This window comes from Hydra viridissima, unplaced genomic scaffold, assembly GCF_058129835.1.
Source record: "Hydra viridissima isolate aposymbiotic clone 2 unplaced genomic scaffold, HvirCarnegie_v1 scaffold_15, whole genome shotgun sequence".
Taxonomy (NCBI): Eukaryota; Metazoa; Cnidaria; class Hydrozoa; order Anthoathecata; family Hydridae; genus Hydra; species Hydra viridissima.
The window spans coordinates 5,494,106-5,513,536 of NW_028324314.1; the positions used below are offsets into that span (position 1 = coordinate 5,494,106).

The 19,431-nt window shown below is 28.1% G+C and overlaps 2 protein-coding genes across 6 annotated transcripts; one reads left to right on the forward strand and one right to left on the reverse strand.

Moving 5' to 3' along the window:
* The first annotated feature begins 1,918 nt into the window (after positions 1 to 1,918).
* LOC149878359 (uncharacterized) lies at positions 1,919 to 8,615 on the forward strand. Of its 3 annotated transcripts, none has more exons than XM_090072603.1 (5): positions 1,919 to 2,656; positions 4,915 to 4,981; positions 6,165 to 6,278; positions 6,481 to 7,181; positions 7,676 to 8,615. In XM_090072603.1, the coding sequence occupies exons 1-5, from the start codon at positions 1,971 to 1,973 to the stop codon at positions 8,352 to 8,354; spliced, it is 2,247 nt and encodes a 748-aa protein (XP_089928729.1). In that variant the 5' UTR covers positions 1,919 to 1,970; the 3' UTR covers positions 8,355 to 8,615. The 3 variants fall into 3 exon arrangements, with proteins under 3 accessions (XP_089928729.1, XP_089928731.1, XP_089928730.1); XM_090072605.1 differs by lacking the exon at positions 1,919 to 2,656 and adding an exon at positions 4,110 to 4,236; XM_090072604.1 differs by lacking the exon at positions 1,919 to 2,656 and adding an exon at positions 4,274 to 4,356.
* A 926-nt stretch (positions 8,616 to 9,541) lies between these two features.
* Positions 9,542 to 18,989, reverse strand: LOC145193401 (radical S-adenosyl methionine domain-containing protein 1, mitochondrial-like). Of its 3 annotated transcripts, none has more exons than XR_016447534.1 (17): positions 18,769 to 18,987; positions 18,406 to 18,458; positions 18,224 to 18,330; positions 17,612 to 17,738; positions 17,487 to 17,532; positions 17,167 to 17,228; positions 16,987 to 17,092; positions 16,794 to 16,886; positions 16,605 to 16,655; positions 16,265 to 16,318; positions 16,070 to 16,133; positions 14,987 to 15,039; positions 14,634 to 14,706; positions 11,908 to 11,963; positions 10,781 to 10,835; positions 10,609 to 10,706; positions 9,542 to 9,805 (listed from the first exon to the last, which is right to left on the reverse strand). XR_016447534.1 is itself a non-coding variant. In XM_090072606.1 (17 exons), the coding sequence occupies exons 1-17, from the start codon at positions 18,877 to 18,879 to the stop codon at positions 9,685 to 9,687; spliced, it is 1,290 nt and encodes a 429-aa protein (XP_089928732.1). In that variant the 5' UTR covers positions 18,880 to 18,989; the 3' UTR covers positions 9,542 to 9,684. The 3 variants fall into 3 exon arrangements, 1 of the variants encoding a protein (XP_089928732.1); XM_090072606.1 differs by having other exon boundaries at positions 15,027 to 15,039; positions 18,769 to 18,989; XR_016447535.1 differs by lacking the exon at positions 11,908 to 11,963 and having other exon boundaries at positions 18,769 to 18,988.
* Positions 18,990 to 19,431: the final 442 nt, after the last annotated feature.

Sequence of the window (19,431 nt, forward strand, 5' to 3'; positions counted from 1 at the left end):
CATGATAGAAAACAGGATAGGAAAATTATCTCTATTAAACCTATTTCCAACGATCTGGTGACGATAAAAATAATATTCCGATGATCTGGTGACGATAGAAGTCATTGAAAAAGTTGATTAGAAAAATCTGTTTTTGTAAATTCGTTATGAAAGTTCTTGTTGTAAATTTTATTAGTAATATTTTTATTATAATGGTAACTAATGTTCATTTTAATTATTGTAATTGCTATTATTGTTGTTGTTTAATAGCGATAATATTAAATTCATACGTTTACAATATGAAGAAAGCTTATCATATGAAATAATGTTTTATCAATTAAACTTTATGCACTGCTAAAGTTTGTCATCCAAATTACAAAAGACGGAAAAAGATGAATTGAACTGATCGGTGTTCAGAATTTAATGACTTTCGTGAACGATCAAATAAACAGACATTTACAACAATGGCTTCAGGTGTTTTATTTTATTAAAAGAATAGAAGTTAGGAATTTGTACGTAATAATAATTCTGATAACAACAGCACAACAGCAGCAATAGCATGATAATAATAATAATAAAAACAACAATAATAACAATATTTATAATAGCAAGAACAGAAATAATACAAGTAAATAGTAATAATAATAATAATAATAATAATAATAATAATAATAATATAATAATAATAATAATAATAATAATAATAATAATAATAATAATAATAATAATAATAATAATAATAATAATAATAATAATAATAATAATAATAATAATAATAATAATAATAATAATAAATGCTGCTGTTGTTAATCATAATGATAACGACGATGATTTAAAAAAAAACTAAAAAGTTTATTATTAAAAGAAGTTTTTTTTTTTTTTTTTTTTTTTTTAATTCATAGCGGTCTGAATAAAGCAATGGTAACAAAATAGCAAATTGTTCTGAATGAAACTTTAACGATTAAAGTATACCGAATAATTGGTTTTCTCTACTCTAAGAAAACAAATCACAGACCCGCACAAGATTAAATTAACTATACAAAATCAGTTAAACTTTTCTTTGATAAATTAGCCCAATTAGGTAGTTTAAAAGGAAAAGTTATTCTGTCAAAATGATTTTTGTTGTTGTTCTTAAACCTTGCCGAATATACTTTTCTCTAAATGTACTTGTAGTTTATGGCTTCTTTCTTTTGTTTCTCGTTCTGTGAAGTACCATTTCAATAAATAATTACTCCAACCGACATGTGCTAAACCTTATTGTTTTTTTATATGTCAAAACAATGCAAGTAAAGCATGATTGGTGCGGTTTAAAGATGTTCTGTGTTTTGATTCGCGCGGCTTACTAGTCAAAAAATATGACGTCGAGAGGTCGCTTCACAATAAAAAAACCGCAATTGTGTTCGGTGCTTTTGATGTTAGAAGTACAAACCTCAATCTGTTGAATTTTTAAAATATCACAAAAGTGGGCTCCAAGATTTAAATTTGTTTTGAAAAGTTTGTAATGGTTATGAATGTTATAGAGATTTATTTTTATGGTAATATTGGGTCTTAAATTTTAAAAGAATTTAAGTAAATATAATGAACAAACTTTGAAATAGTTGTTTACAAAGAAATATCGCAATGTTTAAGACATCGTTCGTAACTTTAGTGTATTGATTAGAAAATTCGGCTTTTTGTTATTAGAGTCGAAATCCTAATTTAAACATGTATGTTAGACGCCAGTTTTATTTAACAACTGAAGAAATAAGTTTTTAGTGAGCGAAGCGTTTTAAATTAAAAAGTGTTTTTATGAAACCTGAGTTTTTGAAGGTTGTAGAGCAACCAATGTGTTTATTTATAAACTGATTGATAAAAAGTTTTCTTAAGTTTATTTTATAACAAAGTTCTATGTTTTTATCTTTTTGGTAAACGAAAGTCCCATAATCAGCTTCATTCTAAAATATATATTGTTTTTCTTATAGTTGTATAGAAGTCGTATATAAAACTAAAAAATGTCTTCAACTGCCTTAAGACCTACACCTATGGGTTCTGAAGCAGAAACAACCATCTTTGAAGAGAAAACACTAAAAACAACCAAAATTGCGAGTAACAAGGATGAAGTAGCAAATAAACATCATTATTATATTAAGGACAATGAAAAAAAATCGCATAGTGAAAAGCTGATTACTACATGCTATCCTAATTACGAGAAATGGAAAACAAACATTCAAGTACTTTTAGAAGATGATGAAGGTATGAGGACATTTTATGAGTTTCTTGGAACTGATCAACTTTCTGTAATATTCGATTGCTGGTATTCGTGTAAAACTTATCGTAATCAACATCCAAATAAAGCTGCCGCAAAAGAAGTTTACTCTCGTTTTGTACGTATTAAAGACTCTAGAGTACCGATTTCTGATCAAGCCCGAAATAATCTCGCACTTCGGTTGCGTGCCAACGAAATTACGGACACATTATTGCTAGAAATCGAGCATGAGGTTTACGCGAATCTTAGAGACGTTTGTTACCCTAAATTTTTGAAGTCAGATTTTTTTACATTTTACTGTGAAACGAACGGGCATGTAGAATATATTCCAAGCGACTTTCATCGGTTAAATCAAGGGGTTTTAAGCAAGATACCACATAGCTTGCCGACACTCGCTGAAGATCACACAGTCAGTTACCAAACGCAGACAAGGTAATTTTGATATCTCTATTTTTAGAGTATTGATTTAATTTCATATTTATTTTTATACATTGTTATCATTATTACACTTAGTGTTATTGTTATTGTTAGTACTGTTTTTGGTGCTTTTGTTGTTACTATATTTATTATTTTTATATTTTTAATTTTACTATTAGCTCTCTCTTTCTCTCTCTCTCTCTCTCTCTCTCTCTCTATATATATATATATATATGTATGTATGTATGTATGTATGTATGTATGTATGTATGTATGTATGTATGTATGTATGTATGTATGTATGTATGTATGTATGTATGTATGTATGTATGTATGTATGTATGTATGTATGCATGTATGTATGTATGTATGTATGTATGTATGTATGTATGTAATATGCTTATAAATTAGTAGGAAATAAATTTATATACGCGAAAATATAATAAATACATCCAAATTTATATTTTGTAATATTGACACTTTCTAAACACAATTCATCATTTAATACGAGATTATCTCAAAGCTAGTAAAAAAATAGTTTTTATTGGTTTTTAACACAAATGATTCAAAATAGTTTGCAAAAAAAAAAAAAATCTGTATAACGGTGACGCAAACAAAGCTGTAAAGTAAATAAAAGATCGCGGCTTAAGGTATTATTATTGGTATTAAGCGCTATTCGATGCTTTTTGCTAACTGCGTTCTAACACTTGTCCGTTTTTACTGACGGCAAAACGTTTATTTAAAAATAGATATATATTTAATTTCCTTGTAAAAACGAATAAACTCGTTAGGGTTTTTTACTACCTAATTAATTAAATCATGTTTTTCTTTAAATCTGCGTCGATTCGGGTATTTCAAGACCATTTAAACGGTAGTTTAAAAAAACGCGTTACTGCTTTTTCGGCAAATATCTGTACGGCGCCAATTCAATTTAAAACTTATTTATCAAAGACTTCTCGGTCGCACCGTTTAAAATTCTCTTTGAGTGTAATCCGTTGTCATGATACCTGTCATATCGGAAAGTTAAAAGCGATGCGCCTGTGTGAGCTTTGCTACTTTTCGACGGGTCCTCTAAATTAATAATGAGGCATGTTTTTAGGTATGAAATGTGTGTAACCTCTAAGCACTCTTTTTCGTGTATCTGGAGTTGAGGTCAAGTTGCATTTAACTTATTGTCTACCTCAGTTAAATTTGTAGATCAAACCGTTTATCTATTAAACGATGTTTTTTTTTCACGCACTTTCGGAAGCATTCGTATGGAGGAAATAACGGTTGAAGTTCACCGCCACTAAAAAAATATTAATGAAAGGGATCTACTCTGACATTAGCAGATGGTGTAAATATGCCGTAATTTGTAATGTGATTTTTATTGCCGTAATGTAACTACGCTTGCCTTAGTGAAAACTGATAACTAAATATCGAATGCGAGCGGTTGTTAGTTTAAAAACAGTCATTTTTGTTGAATACGTTCATATTATTCTCCTCTTTCAAATTTGACATCGATCAAACCAAACATTAAATTACCAAAGTTTTTGAGGAGATGGCGTGTTAAATTGTTTTCATTTGCTTCTTTGCTACTATTAAAAATATTTAAGGTATCAGACTATTTTTTATCAATATAAAAATCTTAAATTTTTTTTTTATTAAAGAAGTATAATTAAAACAAGATTAATGGAAAGAAAAAAACCATCGGTCAGTGCTAGAAATAAGCGAAGGTAAATTTATGTAACTATAGCTGTTAAAACGGTATATAAATATTTTTTATAGTTAAATATTTTTTATAGAACTTAAATTTTAAAAGTTTGAAAAACGCCTCATTAAAATACAACTTAAAAATTACATGCGAGATTTATTACTCGAATATGTTTTTTTAAATACAATTTTTCTAATCAAAACTCTAAAAACAAATGTACTTATAATGTTATAACTACTAAAATGCACTTTATTAAAAAGCTGTTGCTACTATTGCTGTTTTTGTTGCTGTTGCTACTGTTAATGATGGTGTTGTTGTTGTTGATGCTACTGTTATTGTTATAGCTGCTGCTACTATTTTTGTTGTTGTTGTTGTGTTTGCTTTGATGTTAGTGTTACTACTATTGTTGACATTTTTTTTTAATCCTACAATACCTTTATAATGTAATTTATTTTTATTGTTGCTGCAAGAATATATTTTTTGTTAATTCATATTGATAAAGTTAAAAATGATTTTATTGGAGTCAAAAACATAAAATGATTTTATTGGAGTCAAATTTATTGTTAACTTCTTTTTTTAGTGAATCTGTAGGGGATCTAAATTGCCACAGCAATGATTATGTTCCTGATATACCTGCTTTTAAATCGGTATGAAGATTTCCTTCAAATCAAAGATCTCTTTATATTTAATATTTTCTAAGTAGGTACAAACACCAATGTGTACCTACTTAAAAATGTATAAAATTTCTATTTCTTTTATACTGGTTTATGAAACTGTTGTTTTTTTTATGATCAAAAACAAAAATGTTTTAAAAATTAAGTGCAGCCTAAAATTAATGTCAAGCAGTAAATAAATATATAAATCTCAACATGACCAAAAGATTTGTTTTAGGTTTTCTTTAATCTTGTTTGTCACAATCTATAAAAAAAATTCACATTTTAAGTAGTGTTTTTATGAAGCAGAATTATTTTTATTTTTATTGAAATAAGTAAAGTTTAAGCTCCTTTAGAAACATTCTATTCATAATTTTAAGAAAAGATTTACAGATAGCTACCCTGCTGACAAATTAAAAACATGCAAAGTAATTTTTCTAAGAAAGAAATATTTCCTATTCTTTCTAATTTAATTTACAAGAATGTTTCATAGTGTTTTCCACTTTATTAATTTTTTCTTTCATTAAATGGACGTTTATTCATATTGGTTAGTTTTTATGTTACTAAGATTGTTAAATAATTAATTTCTAACTTAAATTTTCTACCTAAAGTTGTGATTTTAATTTGTTTCAAATAAGGGAATTAGACCTCGACTTTTTTAAAAAATGGTTTGACTCAAAATCTGCTACAAAAAAACGTTTTAGTTACACTCTGAACATTATCAAAGTACAAAGTTTCTAAACTTTAAATAGATTTTTGGGTTTTGTTAACATCTTTAGTATTTAACTAAGTCAATAATTTTAGTCCTTTAATAATTTAGTATCTCAAAATTATAAATAAATTGCAGTATCCTTAATTACGCATTTGTGATATAATGTTTAAATACAGAAGGTAAAGTTTCCAATTAATACAGGAATCAAATAATGCATGCAAATTTCTAGTTTCTCTCTTTCTGATCTTAAAGACATTTTTTTAAACTATAAAATTTAAACTGTATATTTTTAAAATTAGGCTTCATGTTAGTTTTTTGGTTATTTTTTCTACAATTTTTTGGATAGTTATGTCTATTTTTAAAAACTTATTTTTATGAATCAGTTTTAGGGGCAACTATATGCATATACTTATGTTTTTGAATTGATTTTTAAAAAGATTAAATTTTAACTTGTTGTATTTTTAGCGTACACAGCGTATGGAATCTATGAAACAATTGGCTCCGGAACAATTTGCTAAATTACTTTCTGAGAAATTAGAAAAGTTGATACTTGATAGAGAAGTAGCTGAACGAAGTTTTGTATGTACTTTTAATAATGTTTATAAGATTTGTTCTGCTAACATTTTCTGCTGTGTGTGTGTGTGTGTGTGTGTGTGTGTGTGTGTGTGTGTGTGTGTGTGTGTGTGTGTGTGTGTGTGTGTGTGTGTGTGTGTGTGTATATATATATATATATATATATATATATATATATGTATATATATATGTATATTTGATGTTATAGGTTCAATTACCAAATCAAACCTCATCAAATCCACTTAGTCAGCCTTTACAAAGTACCTATGAAGCTACTTTAAATGATGTAGATACTCAATCATGGTTGATGCCACCAGCTTCTGTTCGATATAGCGTTGCTGGAGCTTCATCAACAAGTGGTTCCTGTGTAAATAATGATCAACATCCAAAGTATCGCAATCTTGCAAAAGAGTTCCTCAATGCAGTTCATCATGGCATACGAAATAATCTAGGGGAATGTCAGTGTATGTCATGTCAAGGTTCTCTTTCTTATTGTACTCGCACCTCTCATAATCATTATTTTCAAGAAAGCTATCTTAATTCTAATAATAACCATGAACTGTTAAAAAATGATAGAATCTTTAACAATAGCAACTTTGAACAATCACAATTCTTCAATACGTTGGAATACAATACTCATAATGGTTTTATTCAGCCAGAACCCCAGCAACAAGTTGACACTAGTAAAATATATGCCTGGATGGAGAAAAATGAAAGATTAGAGAACCAAATGGATTATGTTGCTCCAACTCCAATTGTGAGACGAAAAAAACAGCAAAATGTTCCAGAAGCTCCTATCGCCCAAGACCATAACATGCCTTTATTACCTCAACCAGATACAGGAACTGTGTTAACAGAAGTTAAGCGAGTACTTGAAGAACCGAAGACCTCAAGAAGATCTTCATCAAGGTAATATTTTGTAATAATTTTATTTTGATATTGAAAAATTTTCTTTAACCAATGTTGAACTAATTAAGGGGAACCTGGTGAGAATTAAAAGTGATAGTAAAAAAATACCTTTTAAATCACTTGAAAAATATATTTTCACACTGGAAATAAAGTTGAAAAAATTATTATTACTAGAAAATAATCCTTAATGAATAATATTTATTATTTTTCACATAATGAGTTTATAGTTTTTGTCGATTTTTTGTAATAAAACCTGAAAATGTTTCCTTTTATAGGTTATTTTCACTGTAAGGTCATCCCTGCTAGCACACAACGTTGAAAAAACGTTGAAATAACGTTGATCGACGTTGATCAACGTTGTTACAACGTTGTTTCAACGTTGTTTCAACGTTATGTGCTTGCTGGGATCTGAAACAGATTTTTTTTTTCACTTTTTTTTATGAGATTTAATTAAATTCTTTAGATTAAAATTTGATTTATCTTCTTGTTCTTAGGTTGCACCAACAGCGACCAGCGAATCATATTGGTGACCACATGTCTGCTTACAGCGACCCGTCATATGACCAGCGTCATCGTCATGTTGGTAACGCTTGGTCTTCTTTTTCCGATACGAATTCCGTTGTGTCATATAATCCATCTCAGATATCCAGTGTTCCTTCGTGCGCGTCTCGTTTATGGAATCAATATGGTTATTTTGAACCCAAAAACGAGCTTTTATACCGTAGCCGCCATCTTTCAGAACAAAATGATATGACGCAACGAAATGAAAATTTTGTTTCTCATACTCATCGCGATCGTCATAGTGATCCTAATAACAGAGACTTAAAAAGCGTGAGAAGGTCTGATGTTCACAGTGACGTAAGTCATCCGCAAAGTGAAGCTCGTAGCGAAAGAACGCACGGCAGTGGAAACAGTAAGAGAAGTACACAAAACTCCACAACAATAACCTATTATTTTGGCAATGAGCCAATCCCCTATCGTATAACAATCCCTTCTCTTGAAGTCACACTTGGACAATTTAAGGCGGAAACTAAACGCGGGAATTTTCGCTTTTTTTTTAAAACAATATCTGCCGACGACGGGGAAGTTGTGTATGAAGAACTGCGGACCGATGACGAGTATTTGCCAAGGTATAAAAATAAAATCATCGGCAAAATTGAAAAAGTTGAGTAATTGAATAAATTTCAAATATCTTTATACAAAACCGCAATTTTTTGTACTCGCTTTCTGTACGATCTGTTTCGCCAGATTTTTTAGATGAATTCAAAGTTTAAATATGAAAGAATAAATTTTGTCAAGGTTTCCTACATTCTGCTTCGTATAAATTGCACTTTCTTATGCTATATAAAATATTTATTTCTTCATATATTTATGTTGACTATATTTTTATAAACTGTAAATACTATTTTTTGCATGTCATTATTTTGAATTTTATTGCGTATTATTCTTGATCTTCCGTACTACTTGAACAAGTTTAGAGAATCAGAGTTTAGACATGTTTTTGATACCAATTTTATTGAAATTTCCATGAAAATTTTATGAATTAAGGATCTGCAATGATTAAATAAAGTTATTTGCAATATTATTATTTGGCTTCTAATCAGTGTACTAATAAATACGAAGAAATATTTAATAATAGTCCACCTCCAGTATACGATCACTTAAACTCGCATGTCTCTAATGATCTGAATTTTCTTTAGGGCTACAGAAATTTCCTGATTTTGAGTTTTAATTTTGCTAATTCGTAATTCGTAAGATATTTAAGCCACTAATAATGACAAATTCTTTCTTTTTATTTTTTGAGGAGTCCTTAAAAAGATAAAGTTGTTTTTTCAAATGGCGACTTCGAAAAGATTTTATCAAAAAATTATAACTCGTAAGCACTTAATCAAGTATACTTATTATTTTGTAACTTTTTGGAAACTTTCGAACATTAATTTCAGTTTTAATAGCTGAAAATTTGTGCTTTTATCATTCATGGCGAACAGGACACAAGAGTACGACAAACTTCCTGAGCTGTTAGACTTATTAAATAGTAGCGAAAAAAAACGAAGGAAAAAAGATTGCACACTCCCGTTCATTTTCACAGCTTTGTAAATTGAACCGTACAGAAATTCACTGTAAGCTTATTTATTTTGATGACAAAAAAACTACGTAGGATTGGATTCCAAAATTAAATGACAAAAACCTAGGTAGGATTATGGTATCTTGGTGTAGGAAGGATTCCATATATTGAACTAATAGCACACGCGAGGAAAGAATTTCTATGACATCTAACGCAAGGAACCACAAATCAAATATATTAACTTTAATACTAAATGAGGACAAATGTCCAGCGGGCACTAAATACCAAAAGTAAATATCTTTACGAAATATTCATATGAAGTTTACAAATAACTGCTTCCATATATTCTTTAAAAAATTTTTCAAATCTGAAATTCTTTTCAAGAGTTTCTTTTAAAAAATTACACTCGTAAATTTTTTTACGTCGTATTGCTATATTTCATTCATCGACGAACAACTCCTTGCGTGATAATTTTGTCGTTATTCGATCAATAGCGAGGCTTGTTTCTATAGCAACACTATCAACAACTGACATTCCCTGATGGGTGCATCTTAATCCACTAAAAGAGGAATAAAAACCGTAAAATAAACTGTTTAATTTACAACATATTGGATTCCGATTTTTGAAAGAGCTCCGACTTTTCATTCCGCAGTACGCACCGGATGAAAATGAAGTAAGTTTTTTACAAAAACTTAAACTTTTAAGACTCGTCGTCAGCGGAAATGAAATAGACCCATTCAATTATTCTTTTCTCTTTCTGTTGATTTCAAAAAACAAAAACCTACAAACGATCAACATCGACTAAAAATTAACCGACTAAGAAAACAAAAAAATGACTCATTTTTATTCAAAATATCGACATTCAAAGCGAGAAATATCTTTAAAAATCTAGCAAATGAGATCAAAAAAGCACAAACAATAAACGTATGGTCTATCCAATTTTCATGTTTATTGGATTTTCCATTTGACGGCGGGCAAAACTTCATAGCAACAAAGTCATTGAAACTTTATCATGAATTAAAAGTTTAGAGAAATGTTTAAAGAAAAACTTTATTAAGTAATAACGGCTGAAGAAAAAGGAAAAAATCGTAATAAACAGTAAAACTTTTTTTGGTGAAATTAAATGACTTTGTTGCTGACGATTTGAAGTCTATTTTGAATATCGAGTTGAAAACAAAAAAAATTAAACCGAAAACATGCGCACACAGAAAGATCAAAATTCTTTAAGCCTATTCTCAGTAGCTTCCAAATTTTTTCTCAGTAGCTTCCAAATAGTCTTTAAACTTAGTGCAATGTGTTTGTAGCAAGTGTAAATTTGAAAAACTTATTGAAAACGTTACAAAATAACAAAGAAACAACAACCTGTCATCAATATGAAGAAGTCCTCGATCGAAAAAGTGTAAGAAGATTTCATCTTGCAACAGTTCTTTTACTGGCCATCCTACGACATTCATAAATAACTAAAAACGATAGAATATACGAAACAACTAGTCGAAGTAATATAGAGCCGAAAATTTTATAGAAATACTCAAACCTTTTTATCTAGACCTTTTGATGAACGAAGTCCAAGCAAAATTGCTTCTTCACAGCTAATGAAAACAAATTAAAGTTGCGATATTTTTCACTTTCGGTTTTCACAAAAAAAATATTTTTCATTTAAATTTCAAAACAATGTTAAAAAAAAATACTTCAATTTGATCGAGAAAACGATTTTATTCAAAGTTCAAATTTTGATCAAGGGTTTACTTTATCATAAACTTAAAAAAAAAAAAAAAAAAAAAACTCGTCGAATTTTAACATAATGGGTTTAAATCAAAAGTGTCTATGATTAAAGTGTCAAAAGGATATTGAAGCTCTTTATCATCTACTCCAATTTAGTGAAACGTTAGAGGAACAGTTGGTATAGTGAACAATTGGTGAAACTGCAACGACCTTAACGATAAACTATTTTGTTAATTTGCTTTTGTCCATCTTTAAATACGCACTAAAGTTAACTTCACCCAATTAGAATCAAGAAAACTTTAAGAGTTAATTTTTTAGCAAAAGCAGGAGCTCTTATGATGACACTTTCAAACATGCGGCAGGAGGCGATTTTGTCTTTTATTTAACAATATGCAGCACGGTGTGATTACATCTTTTATTTAAAAATATATATTTTATATATTAACTTTTTCATTAACAATCAAGATATTCTGATTTAAAACAATGGTTGCTAATTCTTTTTCTACCCTTGAAAAGTTTACCTATAAGATCTGTAATTTATACTTTACAGGATCTGTACTTTTTAAGATCTGATTTTGTTAACTATAATGGCCTACTAGTTTTAATAAATTTCTCTAAAACTAAACGCTTCAGTTATTATGTCATAAAAACATGATTATAATAGATTATATGAAGATGATTAATAATTTTAAATTATATGAAGATGATTAATAATTTAAAATTTAAATCAACGATTCAAAAACTTAAGATGAAAAACATGATCAAGGATTGTTTTATCTGGGATTCTTTTGTAAAAAAAAACTGATATTTAATAGATGTTGTGATTGAAGACTGCTTGTATTAACATTGCTTAAATGATGTAAAAGAATAGTGTGTAAGTGAGAATTTTTAAAGATGAAAAAACAGAGCTAGAGTTTAAAAAAATATAAAAAGATTTACCGCTGAACATGAGAAAGTGTTGTACACATTCTTATACCATGTTTGCGCTGTTGCACCTAAAGACAGTTTTACAACATGTTTTACAACAACGTTTCTAATATGTTTTAAAGCATTTTTGAAACGTTAAAGGTGAACATCACTAAAATGGTCAAAGGTGAACATATCCTACAGGCATTCAGCAAGTATATTACTTTTTAATAGAAAAAAGTTGCAAAACAAAAACAACTCAATACACATGATCTGATATTGAATGCAAAAAATCTTACATGAAGATTAGAGTTTCTGAATTCCCTGGTTTTTTTTTTTTTAATAAACTGGAAACTCACCAAAATTCACCAAAGAACAGGGGAAAAACACGAAAAAAAAAAACTTTTAACAAATTTATGAATTTATTTTTCCTTTTTGAATATAGTATGCTCTAAAAAAGCAAAAAGGCATCAAAAGAACATTTCACTTAAACAGTTTCACTTAAACAATTTCACTTTTCAACAATTACGTAGCTTTGAAATAAATAACCCAGCAGCAGAAAAAGCTCGTCCAGCCTCCATAGAAGTTGGTGGATTGGTCAGCAGGGCATTGCAAAGTAAATCTAGATTTGGAGCTCGATCTCCTGTTGTTCCAAAAATATTGAATTCTTTGTTAATGAATGAAGAAATATTTAGTAGTTTCTTGCTAGTTACACAGGTTGACTTTTGCATGACGTTTTCCAATTTTTTTGAAACTCTTTTTTCTTGTACAATTGTTGTATTTTGATTACTAACTACTTGACATATATCATCTTGATCACTTTGGTTTGGAAATAGTCGGTGGAAAAGTTCGTTTCCCTTTTTTTGCATTACTTTTTAAGAAGACATTGGAAACAAATTGTCTTGTTCTTTTAAGCATTTGGGATCATGGAAAAAACGTAGCAAACTGATTAGATCTCTTTGTCGCCTTTCTATGACTCGTTTTTTAACTGCTGTTGCTTGTGAAAATTTGGACTGACAAGTTTCTAACTGAGCAAATATGAAACGAAAAATGGCATCAGCAAAAAGCATTGTTGAATCTTGCCGACACAATGCTTCAACACCTAATTTTAGTGCTTCTAAAGCAAACTGAACTTGTTCAAGAAGATTAAAATCATCCTTTGTTAAACTTATCTCAATTAACAGGTCAACAAGAGCTTTGCTAACTGCTTTTCGCAAGAAAAGGAACCTATTAATCAAGGCTAAAATTAAATTCCATCTTATATTGCAATCTTTTATTAATGTAAGTTCTTTTCCATGTTCTAGTTTGACATATTTCTGGAGGAGTTAATTTTTAATAGGATTTTTTCTAAGTAAATTGACAAGTAAATGCACATTTTTAACAAAACATTCAAGCACACAGACTAGGCTTGGTATTTTTACATCAACTTGAATAATATCAAAGTTATCATTGTAGATACTTTCACCACCATTATCACTTAAGTCTGTGTTTTCTTCTTCCATATCAGGAACAGCTATGGGTGAATAAATATATCATACACTGCAAGCTAAAGGGCATGAGCATAACAAAGCTGATGTTTCAATGCAGACAATCGGTTCATTTTTTTCACTAGTGAAGCACAATCTGTTTTTGCACAAACAATTAAAGTTTAAACATCCAGACAAAACTCAGGCAAATTATTTTTAAGAATATCAAGACAATTTTCAGCAGGAAATACAGCTGACCTCCTAATCGTACCAAGATTGTAGTGACAGTTTTGCTCATGAACATTAACGTTCGTGTATCGTCGATTCCTTGAAGAAGTAAACTCATCCAGTGAAATATTGAAACGTTCACTTTTTTGCTTTCTTTCTTCAATTTTATGTTTAATTTCTTCCCAAATCAAGTCATGTTGATGATAGACAAGTTCCATTACAATTGATTAATCTTTGGGTAGTTTTAGCCCTTTATTCAATGGGGCTGATTGAAAAAATTTACAGTTGCACACTGAATGAATAGACATTCCATCTTTAGCAGCAAGTTTTGAAATAAATTCTTCTAAGATGTCTGATTCTTTCTAGAAGAATGATGAAATATTTTGATCAGATTTCGTTTTTTTTTTTGAGGTGGTTTTTCCCTTTCATTTATTCTCAAATATTTCATGTTTTGTTTGTTGATAATGAGATAACCCACTAGTAGACCATTCTTTGCAAGTTAAAATTTAATTGCACTTAACACACTTTGCAGTACACACTTTGTAGTCTATCTACACATTCAGTTGAATACTAATTACATAATAATAAAATGGTTAATTAAAAAATTAACACAAAAATTAAAAACATTGTTTAAAACTCAACAACTGAAAGACTAATTAATTTTTTAATTGCTTAATTATCCCATAAGGTGATAATCCGCCCCCCCCCTTTTTTTTAAAAAATTTTTTTTTGCAAATAAAAAACCAATTCAGGAACAGAATTCTTTAGCCAGTTTTTCCCGGTTCTATAATCCCGGTTCCAAAACCCTGGTGAAAAAATCCATTTATGTGATATTTTGTATATTTATATGAACTTTGATATTTAAGAGATTTATTTTAAAATTAATATAAAACCTAGTTATCAAAACTTCTATTAAGTTTTCCTTAATTTTCATATGCAGCATAACAACAGCAATCACAGCATAACCCCATCAAACTTTTGATGAAATTTCTCAACTTTAATATTAAAAAAGGAAAAACTATATCACAAACAACACCAAGTATAGCTAAAGTTACACTAGCAAACCTGTTTCATCCAATGCTCTGGCACAGCAATTTGAACTAAGGCATGTCTTGATAAACCATCAGGTGTGATAAGTCTAGATCATTTTTTCCACAAGATAAAAACATCTTATTTACTTAACATGTTTATGCAAAAACATAAAATTATTTTTTCCATTTTTTATTAAAGCAACAGCCATTTAGATATTAGTGTGATAGCTGGTTTTAATAAATCTGATGAAAAGTCATTAGTGAACCATGATTGCTCAATGATGCATTTAAATTTATTTGTTTTTAACTATACAAGAAAGACAAGTTTACTACAAAAAAATAGAAGTAAAAAGAGAGAGAGAAAAAAAAACAACAATATACTTATACCAAACTAAAATGCAAAAGTTAAAATTTGTAAATCTTTAACCTTCCATGAGCACCTTAAAAACAATTAAAATAACATTTAACATTTAATACTTAAAACGTTTTTTACAACAAAATGAAACATTTAGTGCAACTAAATGGAAAAAATTTAAAATCAACATTAAATTGAGAAAAAAATTATAAACAACTTTAAAACTATTTACAATTTATGAAAAAGTGGTTTATTTTTTAAAACACTTAAATGAATTTTTTAATCCCTTTTACTAGTAGCCACCTTATGAAAAAGCACCATGTGCTAGTAAAACAGATAAAAAAAAACATTTGAGAAAAAAAGTTACTATGTTATAGGATCAAACTTATTCATGAAACATTAAAACTTTAGACCTTGATTAAACTTTAGACCTTGATTAAAAATTTAGCACTTTGACCTTGTAATTGGTTTATGTTTTGTGAGATAATTATTAATGCAGTTGAATCTGTCAAACTATCTACAATACTTTTTAACAACTACAGTACAAGGAGTCAAATGAATCTTTGAACCAGGAATAGTGAGGGTAAATTTACCATATTCATTAGTTTTTTAATGTTCTTTGACAAATTGAGAATGTGTCAGCCATTGTATTTGTAGATGGAGCATAAAATCATTTGTTGTACTTTTTTTGTTTTTTGTTTATTGAAAGCAATTATTTACTCTTTTACATGAATTTTCAGTTTTTATACTTAACCTAAATTTCATGAGCAATTACCCATTTTATCCTTAAAATGGCCTATTAAGCCTAATGCATATCACATTGCATCGTGTGGACTACATTTGTATGGACTACATTTTATTTCAATTTGTATGTGAAATAAGACAACATGTAGTACATTGGCACTATATCTCAAAGGTGAGTAACCCAGCAGTTTCTAGCACCTGCTGTGCATCAAATGGTCAAGCACTTGGGCTTTTCTGTCGTTATCACCACAATTTCTGACTTACAAAATACCAAGTATCATCATAATAAACAAATCCTTGACATTGCTTGTGTTTAAAAAGCTCTAAGTAATTTTAGATTATATATCATATAAACATAGACGCATATTTACCAGGTCCAATCCCTATGTAATCTTCTCCTCGCCAATAAGATAGATTATGATTGCATTCAAAACCCTTAAAAGAAAAACTTAATAGAAATGTTGTAACTGTCATTTATATATATTTAAAATGAAATAGATATCTACTAAAATTTATAAAAGGAACAAGATATCAGCTAAAAGTTAAAAACGAAAAGAAAATATTACTTTCTCAGCAAAGTTAGAAACTTCGTATCTTTTTATTTTTGTATCCTCTAGCATCTAAAATTAACTCATAAAGTTTTAAAAATCAATCCCATTTTTTGTCTATTCTAAAGGTATAGTAATGAAAATGAAAAAAATTCAAGAGAATAAAATGAATATTATATCATATTGATAAATTATCAAATAAAATCTTCAATAAAAAACTGAAAGAATTCAGGAAATTTCATACTATATAAAGTAGCATACTTAAAAAAGCTGAAAAAAAATCTGAATCTTATGTCAATATGAATGATCTTATATTATAATGGTCACTTAACATTAAAAACTGAAAAACAATAAATACCTTAACAGTTGTGTCATACATATCAGCTAAAGCATCATTTGATGGTAGTTGCTGGTAAATAAAAATTTTTAAGTTTCAAACAAATGATTTTTGTAAATCATTACATTCTTTTTTTTTTTTTTTTGCTTTTAACAAAAAAAATTGTTATCAAAAGAAATGGTAGAAAGCCATAAACTTAAAAAAAAATACCAATTGCCCTTTTTTGTATTGTTTCTGCATTGGAGTACCTTTCTTCATCGTCAATTGATAAAGTGACAAATGTTTACTCCTTAAAGCTATTATCTGTGAAGTAGAACAAAATTAAGTTTCACCTGAAGTAAAACTTTAAAAATTTTTCAAATCTAATGCTAATATGAATCTAACTTTATCAAAAATACCCCACCTGTTCCAACTCAGATATCCAACCATCAAGGGTCTGATTTGGTCTCCCAAACATTATGTCGATTGAAACATTGGTATTGAAAATTTCATATGCATGTTCAAAACAACTGTAAAATATTGAAAATATGAGTTAGCTATAAAATATTAAAATCACAGAAACTTTTATAATTAAAAAGCATACTTTAAGGCTTGATTCACATTATGCTCTCTACCCAAAATCCTCAGATCATCGTCAATTAGAGCCTTAGAATAAAATATCATAAATCAAACATCAAAATTGTGGGCAAAAATTTTTAGGCATCACATTTTTGGAGATAATATAATTCTGCAAAGAGTAGTAATAAATAAAGTAATGATATTTTTTTGGTTTTAGTAAAAAATTTCAAAACAATTTTCTTATCTTTTCATAGTTACCAGTTCATGTCACAACAATTTTTTTAAAGTTACAGTTTGTAAAGGAAACTTAAAAGTATAAACAAAGAATCTGCACATGCTTGATACCTGCACTCCAATAGACACACGATTGATACCAGCAGATTTAAATTGGCTGTAAAATTGTGATAAAATTTAACTATAAAATTTTGTTAGTAAACAAGTAAACAAATAAAAAAAGTATTTAATTTTACCTTAATTTATTTTTCTCAGTAGTTGTAGGATTCACTTCTATTGATATTTCACAGCCAACCTCAAGATCCTTGCAAATTTTATCTAATAAATTATTTATCAACTTTGGAGGAGCCAAACTTGGTGTTCCTGAATATATTATGAAAACATGTAAAAGTTATTTTTATAAAAGAAAAAAAATCCATTAAATATATAAGCAGATTAATGCTGCAATGCTTCTGTAATTATATTTATTAAACAAAAAAAAATTATGAGGAAAACAAAAAAAAACAAAAACAGTTAATGAAAGAAAAACTAAAATGATAAACTTGATGAAATAAATGTTATTTTTTAAATGTGTTTAAAAAAATCTAAAAGCTAAAACATCAATGAATTTTCTAAAATTTACTTGATGTAAAGAGAGTAAGAATTTATTTTATTTTTGTAATAAACTGAATACCTTGATGACAGAAAATAAAATGATAGGAAATTATGAGAAAAAAAAAAACAAAAAAACAAAAAAAAACAAACAAATAAGACATCCTCTAAAAAAGGGATTACTTTTTAAACATAATATTTAAAAAAAAAAAAACAAAAAAAAAAACAAACTAAAACTTCCTTATTTTAGAATTTACCTCCTCCAAAATAAACAGACTTTATTTTCTTAACATCATACATAGTACACATGGTTTGAAACTCCTTATGTAAGCAATGGATCATAAGTTCATTATCAACATCATCCCTATGATGGATAGAAAATAAAGGTAAAAAGAAAAGGCTATTTAAAAGAATAAAGATCATTAACAAGTTTACTTACCTAATATATTTGTTAAAATCGCAATATGGACACAACTGCTTGCAGAATGGCCACTACAATTAGAAAAATTAGAAAAAATATCACAAAAGAATTTTATTTGTTTTTTAATAAGCAAGCTTCTCACATGTTATGGGTAAGATCTCTTTTGAAATATAAAAAAGTATTATTTACACAGAGAGCTAAAATAAACCACTACTGGCTTGCAAGCTGATATTATTTATTGATATACAAATGTTCAAATAGTTTTATGGCCTATCATATGCATCAAGTTTTTCAAGATTTACATGTAATACACACATTTAAGTAATACATCATTAAGAAAAACACACAAAATGGACAAGCAAATAAAAAATATAAACTTGCATGTATGTAAAGTGTTGCACTTTTGTCTATTCCTGAATATGTGTTTCTTTTAGATAGAAAATCTTGAAGCTTTTTTCCAGACAAACAAAACTTTTTCATTAATGCATTCATTTCTTTAATGTAACACCATTTTTTTAAATTTATTTACTTAGTTTTGTACAAATCATGAAACTTCATAATTTAACATAGTTTAGCAGAAGTCATTTTTTATCATTTTATTCACATAAAAAAACAACAAATACACAAAAAAAAAAACATCCCCTAAATTGAAAATGTCTTTGTGGCATATATGTCAAATGCAAAAATGTTTATGTAGCATAAAATGTTTATTAAAAAAATATTTTCTTTGGCATAATATAAGTGATATTTTAAGTTAATTTTTGATTTAATTTTCAATTCTTTTCATTTTTGATAATGAACACATATATTATTGCACATACATACATTATTACACACATACATTCCATCACAAGACCATCAACTTACACACATTAAAGCCTGGAAAATTTAGAAGAGTGAAGATGAAAGAGTGAAATTGAAATTAAATTGACAAATCATTTATCAACTGCATGTAATCATTATATTTACTGCATAAAACATTGGTTTTATAAGGTTATATTTATATATTTTTTGATTTACATAATCATAATTTTTAGATTTAAG

Coding starts and splice junctions, on each gene's coding strand:
- LOC149878359 (XM_090072603.1), top strand. CDS start 1,971: ATGTCTTCAACTGCCTTAAGACCTACACCTATGGGTTCTGAAGCAGAA. Junction 4,982..6,164: donor ATATACCTGCTTTTAAATCG/GTATGAAGATTT, acceptor TTGTATTTTTAG/CGTACACAGCGTATGGAATC. Junction 6,279..6,480: donor AAGTAGCTGAACGAAGTTTT/GTATGTACTTTT, acceptor TTGATGTTATAG/GTTCAATTACCAAATCAAAC.
- LOC145193401 (XM_090072606.1), bottom strand. CDS start 18,879: ATGAATGCATTAATGAAAAAGTTTTGTTTGTCTGGAAAAAAGCTTCAA. Junction 18,331..18,405: donor GATTTTAACAAATATATTAG/GTAAGTAAACTT, acceptor TATCCATCATAG/GGATGATGTTGATAATGAAC. Junction 10,836..11,907: donor ACACTTTCTCATGTTCAGCG/GTAAATCTTTTT, acceptor TGTTTTCATTAG/CTGTGAAGAAGCAATTTTGC.